Source organism: Macadamia integrifolia, unplaced genomic scaffold (assembly GCF_013358625.1).
Source record: "Macadamia integrifolia cultivar HAES 741 unplaced genomic scaffold, SCU_Mint_v3 scaffold664, whole genome shotgun sequence".
NCBI lineage: Eukaryota > Viridiplantae > Streptophyta > Magnoliopsida > Proteales > Proteaceae > Macadamia > Macadamia integrifolia.
In genome coordinates, this window is record NW_024870509.1 from 102,353 (window position 1) to 111,657 (window position 9,305).

Here is a 9,305-nt window from a genome sequence, read left to right on the forward strand (position 1 = left end):
CTAATCAGATTGTGAGAGAAGTAAATATCATCACAGAATCTTTTCCAAAGCTTGTGGTAATCATTTTAATTAGAATACCAACGATACAACAGAAAGAAGGAAAGAACTTGTCGGATGATCTCAACCGTTCATTCTAATGCATTGCTTAAATTTTGGGGAAAATTCAACATAACAAATTAATAGAAGGCCAAAGCCCAGGCATAATCCATGGAACAATCATAAACGCTCAATTCAAAGATGCAGTCGCTACCCAAAAAAGAAATAGAAAAGGGAAATTTTTCACTGATGTAATAAAGTTTTGATTTTATTATTGAAACAATGTAATGGCAACTAGTACATAGCTTATCCTATCCAACTGTGAGGCTCACTTATCAGTTTGGATACCTCGGTGTGGTAAATAAATTGCAGAAGTTATTGTAAAGAAGAAGAGGTGAAGAGTCTTAACTAAAAATGGGCTAATTAACACAAAAGAATATAAGTACATTGTCATGGAATCTTCTAGTGGTCTAACCCTGGAGGAACCTTTTAAACCAATAGGCTGAGTGCTTCAGGTACCTCTTCAACCCATTTTTGTAATCGACAAAGGTAATGCCAAATCGAACTGTGTAACCATCGGCCCACTCAAAGTTGTCCAATAATGACCATGCAAAATATCCCCTTACATCAACACCCTCCCTGCAACCAATAAAAAAGAGATTATTAATGTTTATATACAATAATAATTAAACACCCAAGACAATATAAAGGATCGCTTTGTTATTTTATATTGAGAAATGTTGTATTGGGTTACTCACTTGATGGCTTTGTTGAGGAATAAAAGATGATGGTAGTAATAATCTATTCTCATGTTATCTGTCAACGCTTTCTCCAATGTCTCTGTATTATTGTTGAACTCTGATATCCCTACAATTAATAAATTCTAAATTAAGTCAAACCAATTGTTTGATTACATGGACAACAAATATGATTCGTTTCAAGTCAATTGTCTCACCATTCTCAGTGATATAAATCACTGGGTTATTGTATTTTTGCTTTGTATAACGCAACAGCTCCCATATTCCTCGGGGATATACATACAACCAATCCGAAGCGGTCTGTGGAAAATCCATATATGTTATATGTCACTAATAATCTTTGTTATCAGATGAATAGCATATGTTTCTATAGATTGAAATGCAACTTGCCCACCTAAATTGCAATATTTATGTAAAATGTTTGAATTTACCCTCATTGAGGAGGGAAAAAAATGTGTAATACTAAAAGGGTAAAAAAGTTAGGTTATGACCCTCTTTTTTCTTTTTTAACCACCTCTAGTTACAACAAAATTTTTCCATATATGGATGCTAAATAACTTCTATTGATTTGAAATCAAAAGGAGGGTGGTATTTCAATGAATGAATTAGTTGCTAGCGCTTACCCTTGGACCAATAGGGATCCCATTCCGCACAGCTGTAATGGTAATTAAAACACATTAGTATGTAAATATTATATTAATTCAACTAAATCGTATTAGGGTTGTATTTCAACTTACTGGTGAGATTAGCATGAGAATCCGTTGAATAACTCATTTTAACATCATTGGAGAAGGCAACATTAGCTGCATAACTAGCAGTGTAGTAATTTAGCCCGAGGAAGTCGAATGATCCTTTTACAATCTTTGACTGATTTGCAGAGAATTTCGGTAACCGCTTTCCAACTAGAGATCGCATGCTTTGTGGATAATCACCATAGGTTAATGGATGCATGAACCTATTAAAAGAAGGAATAAACATTTCATAAGCCTGGTTTGGAAAAAATTTATTGATTGTTTTGGAGTTTCTTGGCCTAAAATAGAAGATTTAAGCCTTCTAGTTCAGTGGCGGATTAGAAAGAAAAGTTACTAGCAATTAAGGATCCTTGGTCCTTGAGACCGATTATTGTGGCTGATAATCTCTGGAAAGAAAGAAATGTTTGGCGCTATGAAGGTAGGAAGCTCAACGTCAAAGGTGGGGGCTTAAAATCGATTTTTATTATGCCTCTTGTAAAATTTCTTTTCACCCTTTTTAATGAAATTTTTAATCTTCTAGAGAAAAAACATATCGTAAGCCTTGCCATGGCAAGTAAAAATGGTTAACCTACATATATACACATAAAATTAAAAAGAATTCTCACCATCCAAACATAAAATCGAGAGCTCTTTGGGCCGCAGCAATGTTGGAATTGTCCTTTGAGTAAGGGACCATCCATTGTGACACTAGTGTCACTCCAATGTTTCCCTTTTGAGTTGCCTACAGAACAACATTGATATACTTAATTTTCTTAATATATATATATATATATATATATCAAATTTATTCACAAGAAGGAGAAGGAAGAAGAAGAAAAATGTACTAGACCTTAGGGGCCAAATCAAAACAGGCAATAATATAACTGCCGTACATAGGACAACAATCTCCAGAGGCTAAAGACCCACTCAACAGGCCAAAGGAAGCTTTATAGATGAGTCTACATAACCTGAATATCCTACTGATGGACAAAAATAGCCAATGGGGAATAATAGAGTAGGCCCGGTCAGGCCTCACTTAACCAGAAATTTTTTCAAGAATTATATTGCTGACTTAGTCCTTTTTATCACTGTTGAACACTTGAACCCATCAGCCCAGTCCCATTTCTACAAGGATTTCACAAACCTCACAGCAACATAGATAGCCTCATCTGACAAGTTATTTGACTGTGACATCACAGTTCACATTATATTACCTGGTACTTATCCTTGTATGCTTTCACAGCAGCCGCATGAGCAAGAAGCTGGTAGTGGGCTACCAAGTAGGGCTCAGTCGCAGAATTCCCACTAGTACAGTTTCCAACCCATTTAGAACATCGTCCCGGTGCTAGGGTGCCCGTGTTGTATCCTCCATTGCAGACACTCCATGGCTCGTTCAAGGTGATCCAGTGCTTAACTCTATCACCATACTCTTTGAAACAAAGCTCCGCATAGTCTTGGAAGTCATCACTGTGTATTAAATTAAAATAATTATCGATATGGCACAGGTAAGAATAAAAGAATAGCTTTTTGATTACTTACATAATGTGAGGACTTAAGAAACCACCATACTCATCTTCAAGAGCTTGTGGAACATCCCAATGAAATAAAGTTACGAAGGGCTGGATTCCTACATATATGCATATATAGGAATGATATCAAACAATCTGAAGATGAGAGAGAGAGAGAGAGAGAGAGAGAGATTTGAATAATTAATGACCTTTGGATAGAAGCTCGTTGATAAGGTTGTTGTAATATTGAATGCCTTCCTTGTTTATTCCTCGACTTAGTTTTCCATCTGAAAGAAAATGAATAAGCAATCAAATTATTATTATTTAACAAAAAAGAGCAACCAAATTATTACAACAAATTTGATATCTCAGGTATGCACTTAAGATGGCTGTTTTGTTTCAATAATAAAAAAAATCAGATTGACTTTCAAAAACCTAAAAATATACAAAGATGTATACAATAAAATCATTAAGACTCCACCTTCAGCATGGTCATGATCAGTAGAGCTCAAGGATCTCAAAATTCACTATTTAGCCATACATGAAATCATATACTATACTTTTTTCTTTCACAACAATTAAATAAAAAAGAAGCTTTTATATGATCTTACGAGGTAAAACCCTAGACCAAGAGATGGAGAATCTGTATGCGTCCAACCCAATATCCTTCATTATCGCCACGTCTTCCTGTTAAATAACAAATATCCTCCACTTATAAATCTTAATGATAATGAAATTAAGAACAATGACAATAAGAATAATATCATATGATTGTCAATATTCTAGAAAGTGAAAACTAATTAGAGAGATCAGAAAGGTTGATACCTTATATCGATGATAAGAATCAATTGCTATGTCCCCATTGCTATGGTCCTTTATCTTACCTGCCACATCACCATAATATGTCTAATTAACCACATAATAATAATCAAGAGCCAATCTTACTATATTGGATTTATGACTAATGAGGATGTAGAAACTATAATCTATCCTTTGATTTCTCAAATCAGGAGCAACGGTCCTACTTTCCCCTTGTTACATATAAAAAATTCTACTTTAAAATAAGAGCTCAAACACTTTAATTAATCATGGGGTTGTTTACAAATCAAATTCATGTCTTGAGGATATTTGACTTTTCTCGCTCTCCCCTCCCCTTCTTTCTCTCATTTTTTTTTTAATAGAAAATATGTTCAACAAAGCACAAGAAAAATAAGGGATCCTTACAAGAGAAACCCATGAAAGTCACACACGCTTTTAAAAAAAAAAAAAAAAGATGAGAGGGAAACATACATCCAAAAATAAACCCCCTTAAACAAGGGAAACACCAATAAGAACCATGAGACAAATAGGCAAATCCCAAGAGAAAATCATGAACCTATTGCAAAGGGTATCAATATAGGGGTCTTGTTTTACCTCTATCTCAAATGAGATTGATTCCCGGATTTGATGGATAGTTCTAGGGCATCTAACACAATTCCTCAAGTTCTGTTGTATCTAGAAATGATAAATTGAACAGAACTTTCCTTTAAAGTTTCCTAATTTACTTCTACTCTACCTCAAGACAGGATTATAAGTATCAATATCAGATGGGAGTATCAATATCAAATCAAGGGTAAAATCGTTTAAAAAAAAAAAAAAAAAAAAAAAACATTGATAAGGATGCCGTAGACTGCACCATACATTAACATTTCTTGGTCAACAGCTATATAACTAACACTCAACACACTACCATTTAGTCAACAACCATATAAATAAATGTTAAAACACTCCCATTCTTTGAGGTCACGTAGCCACATTCAATGGCTTACGTAAGATGCGTTCAAAATGAGAACCATATTGTTCTCCACTCAAATCGTTAGCTCTAAACCTTTTAGCCCGCTACCATAGAAAAGCCTACGATAGAATCAATGGTTTTGATATGATCAGTAAAGTTCATATCTACAACAATAACAAATTCAGTCTTATTCCAATTTAATAGGGTCGTTTATAAATATTCGTCTAAAAAAAAAATCATCCAAACTGAGAAAATCTAAACTGAATGGGGTCGGCTACATACATTCTTGCCCTCCAAACAGCTCGAAGGTCATACTTGGGACAACTGAGTCCTATCTCAACAATCTTTCTGTAACTAAGAGAGAGAGAGAGAGAGAGAGAGACCTGGGTATTCATGAGTGAAAACATCCCATATACTTGGGCCTCTGCCATGCTCTTTTGCTGCGCCTTCATACTGAGAATACCACACACACACACACACAAAAGTATAGAAATGTGAAATTGTCATGTGGGTTTATTATAGAAGCTTATAAGAATGAGTTAACAGCACAGAAGCAGGTGAAAATACTTGGTAAGCAGAAGATGCAGTCCCGAAAATGAAACCGGCCGGAAAACTGCTCCTATTGAATGAAGCCGAGTCATGACTCGCTGATACAATCCCAGTAGGAGCCAGAGAGTTGGCAAGGATTAGTGTCAGCAGGCCTAAGAGCAAGATATGAGTCCGAAAGTTTTCCATTGTGAAAGATGATTTGTGTTAGTTTTTGCCAACATTCTCACATTTATAAGCAAGTTTAGAAAATGTCCACGTGCGTATAATGTCCTCTTCGTTGTCCGATTTCTAAGGTAAGCCTATTAGTCAAAATTTTATAGAGAAAAGTCTAGGTATATCTATCTTAATCATGGTTACCGGGAAGTGGAACAAGACAACATTTGATTTTTTCAAAAAAGTGGAATCTGAAAAGTAAAATAGATTGTCAAAAATCCATATTTGATACTTTGTTCATATAATTCATATTTGATTTAAATTTAAAAAAAAATGAGCTTCTGAAAACTATTTGAATGTGTTCGAAAACTTATCGGATGTGTATACAGACATTTGAATTTCAAACAAAATAATGTTTTCTAATCCGTTTAAGTCCAATAGTAAAAATATATTAAATTTATGATACTAAAATACCCTTACCAAATAACGGTATATTACAAGTAATTAAACAACTACAAAATGATGAAGTCCTTTGGGACGTGCAGGAAAGATCAAGATTTAGATTTATTTCAACTTGATTTTCTATTCTTCATTTGTAATTTCTCTGTTCTGAGTCTTCTGCTGATGACAATGCCGTAGGTAGGATCTCAGGACATTGATAGATGGGCTTTAGGTCTCTGTTGATGGCAATGCCGAAAGTGGAGCGTAAAGTCCTTTCTATTTCTTTATATTTGTTGTGATTATCTAGGTATGCTTGGACGCTTTCTTTGTGCATCCCCTTATTCCATTGCTGAATTCTAGACTACATCCCTAGACTCTGTAGCAGTAGTCTTGGCAGCATAGGCTCACTCCATTCCATGGTATATTTATGAGGACTGGATCTCTTGTATTACCTTCCTTGATTTCATCCCTTGGAAAGTTCTTGGCAGCAGGCTCACTCCATTCCATGGTATATTTATGAGGACTGGATCTCTTGTATTACCTTCCTTGATTTCATCCCTTGGAAATTATTGCGCACTCGCTCCATTCCATGAAGCAAACGTTGTGGCGGACTATCTTGCTAGGGACGCAGCTAAATCTGATATTTCAAGCTATCCGGCTCCCTTCCCTGAGCACATTCATTCTGAAATTGAATTGGATGCTTCATCTAGACCTAGATTTTGATTAATGTAAGAGTGTTTTTTCCCCTGCTAATGGCCATGCCGAAGGTTGGGGTTAAAAAATATCTCTATTGGTGTATTTTCTTTTTCCCTTTTTAATGAAATTCTTCAAATCTTTAGCAGAAAAAAAAAATAAAAATATGCGAGTGGAACAAAACATTCCGAAGGTGGAGTAGGAATTGAGCATGTTTGCCCTATTGTGTAGTTTGTGTTTCATTCTTTTTTTTTTTTTTTTTTATTATTACCAATATATTCTTTACAGATCTTAAGCAAAAAAAGAGTGGTACAAAACATTCAAAATTGCATTCGAAATTGGTAGCAATCAAGTATATAATGTACTATCGTCTTGTTGAGCAAGTCAGTGTAATATTAGGGTTTTTCGAGCTAGGGTTTCAGGGTGAGTTTTCTCGCCGCTACTTGGGTGTAATCTCTCTTCTGCATAGTGAAACATCTTCTTCTTCACCCGAAGACGTAGCACACTACACTGGTGTGTGAACCTCATTAAATCTCTGTTTTATACGAATCTGTTGGCTATTTATTGTTCGTATTTGTTAGTGTTTGCTCTAATAGATATACTAAATTTTGTAAATCCAAACTTCAATCCTTTTCTAATATTATGCCCTTTTTTTTAGGTATGTTTCCACTTTTGTACTCTTTTTTTAATATCATTATAAATTTATAGTAATCATTAAATAAATATTCTTATAACACTCTTTTCCATACGTATGGGCTGGAGTTTAAATTAGCTAGCAGACGGTCTTTTCTTGAGTTGTATTCTTTTGTCAAAATATAAATATTAAAAAATATATATCTAAGAAACATGGTAGAAAAAAAAAAAATCTTGGTGATTTGATCACCTGGTCCTAGGTTGAGCTTGAAACATAATTAATGTTTTTTCTTTAGGTAATACCAATTTATTGCAAAGGAGAAGAAGAAAATATAGCAGAAGGATTTTTTTTTGGTTCCTGGAAAGTCATGTCTATTAAGAATAAATGAATGAGAAAAATACAAGAACACCCGAAAACTTAAGAAAGAGGCACATTTGAATCTTATCCCACTTTCGGCATTACCATCAGCAGGAAAAGAAACAAGAAGCCTCCAACTTACAACTGAACTGACTTTATGTAAATCTATACTGAGGACGATGCACATCATCCATATTCAGATCAATGGACACCAAAGCTGGCCACTTGCTTATAGGATCTGAACTCTCAAATCTAACTGCAGTTTTGGCTGGAAAGCCCTCTATGGCAGAAGGTCATAAAATACACAATTACTCGTTTGTTGGCATTTTATAAGCCATATGCCACGCTTAATCTTTAACCAAAAGGTCTTGACATGGTTCAACCTAGCTTTTACAATGCCGATAGATAGATATTCACAGTTACAAAGATTTTTATATTTTTTTTTTATACTAGTTCTTTTTAATTAAATTCCTCAAATATACATTTAAGTGAAGGATAGTTCACTTTACTTTTTTTTTTTCCTTTAAGTTTAAATTCTTACTAAATGTTGTGACTATAGATAGTTGGTATTTGTTGACCATTCAACTTTATCTAAGTTAATCATCATCAACACAATGTTTTATCATTAGTGGTAATTAGTTTGACCAGAAATGCACCAATGGATCAACAAACATTCCACAAACATGGTCAAATAGAAAGGTGTCTCTGTTTGCTCCGTATATAGGACAGGCATTCCTAATCAATCAAATAAAAGTCCATTTTAGATTCTTTTATTAGTTAAGGTCGCCCATCTTTTTCATCATAGATCCTTGGAAATATGGAATACCCAATAGTTTTCCCTAACGTTTGTGAATATTTATACTTATTGGATAAATGTCTTATTGGGTTCCAGGTAGCCACTTAGGGCCACCATTCTCACATTTATAAGCAAGTTTAGAAAATGTTTAGATAATGTCCTCTTCGTTGTCCAATTTCTAAAGCAAGCTTATTAGTCAAAATTTTATACAGAAAAGTCTAGGTATATCTATCTTAATCATGGTTACCGGGAAGTGGAACAAGACAACATTTGATTTTTTCAAAAAAGTGGAATCTGAAAAGTAAAATAGATTGTCAAAAATCCATATTTGATTCTTTGTTCATATAATTCATATTTGATTCTATATTAAGAAAAAAAAAGTGCTTCTGAAAACTATTTGAATGTGTTCGAAAACTTATCGGATGTGTATACAGACATTTGAATTTCAAAATAAATAATGTTTTCTAATCCGTTTAAGTCCAATAGTAAAAATATATTAAATTTATGATACTAAAATACCCTTATCAAATAACGGTATATTACAAGTAATTAAACAACTACTAAATGATGAAGTCCTTTGGGACGTGCAGGAAAGATCAAGATTTAGATTTATTTCAACTTGATTTTCTATTCTTCATTTGTAATTTCTCTGTTCTGAGTCTTCTGCTGATGACAATGCCGTAGGTGGGATCTCAGGACATTGATAGATGGGCTTTAGGTCTCTGTTGATGGCAATGCCGAAAGTGGAGTGTAAAGTCCTTTCTATTTGTTTATATTTGTTGTGATTATCTAGGTATGCTTGGACGCTTTCTTTGTGCATCCCCTTATTCCATTGCCGAATTCTAGACTACATCCCTAGACTCTGTAGCAATAGT

General features: G+C 34.2%; 1 protein-coding gene across 1 annotated transcript; it reads right to left on the reverse strand.

Annotated features, from left to right (window-relative positions):
- Window positions 1-283: 283 nt before the first annotated feature.
- LOC122069625 (beta-glucosidase 12-like) lies at window positions 284-5,533 on the reverse strand. Its single transcript, XM_042633684.1, has 13 exons — window positions 5,375-5,533; window positions 5,191-5,260; window positions 3,859-3,917; window positions 3,645-3,720; window positions 3,243-3,320; window positions 3,065-3,152; window positions 2,740-2,992; window positions 2,152-2,267; window positions 1,532-1,749; window positions 1,418-1,449; window positions 992-1,094; window positions 795-903; window positions 284-675 (listed from the first exon to the last, which is right to left on the reverse strand). The coding sequence occupies exons 4-13, from the start codon at window positions 3,703-3,705 to the stop codon at window positions 507-509; spliced, it is 1,227 nt and encodes a 408-aa protein (XP_042489618.1). The 5' UTR covers window positions 3,706-3,720; window positions 3,859-3,917; window positions 5,191-5,260; window positions 5,375-5,533; the 3' UTR covers window positions 284-506.
- Window positions 5,534-9,305: the final 3,772 nt, after the last annotated feature.

Excerpts from the sequence above, each read along its gene's own strand:
- LOC122069625 (XM_042633684.1), bottom strand. The coding sequence starts at position 3,705 with ATGAAGGATATTGGGTTGGACGCATACAGATTCTCCATCTCTTGGTCT. Across the intron at positions 1,750-2,151 it reads CTCGATTTTATGTTTGGATG|GTTCATGCATCCATTAACCT; the intron begins GTGAGAATTCTT and ends TTCTTTTAATAG. Across the intron at positions 1,450-1,531 it reads TTCTCATGCTAATCTCACCA|CTGTGCGGAATGGGATCCCT; the intron begins GTAAGTTGAAAT and ends TTACCATTACAG.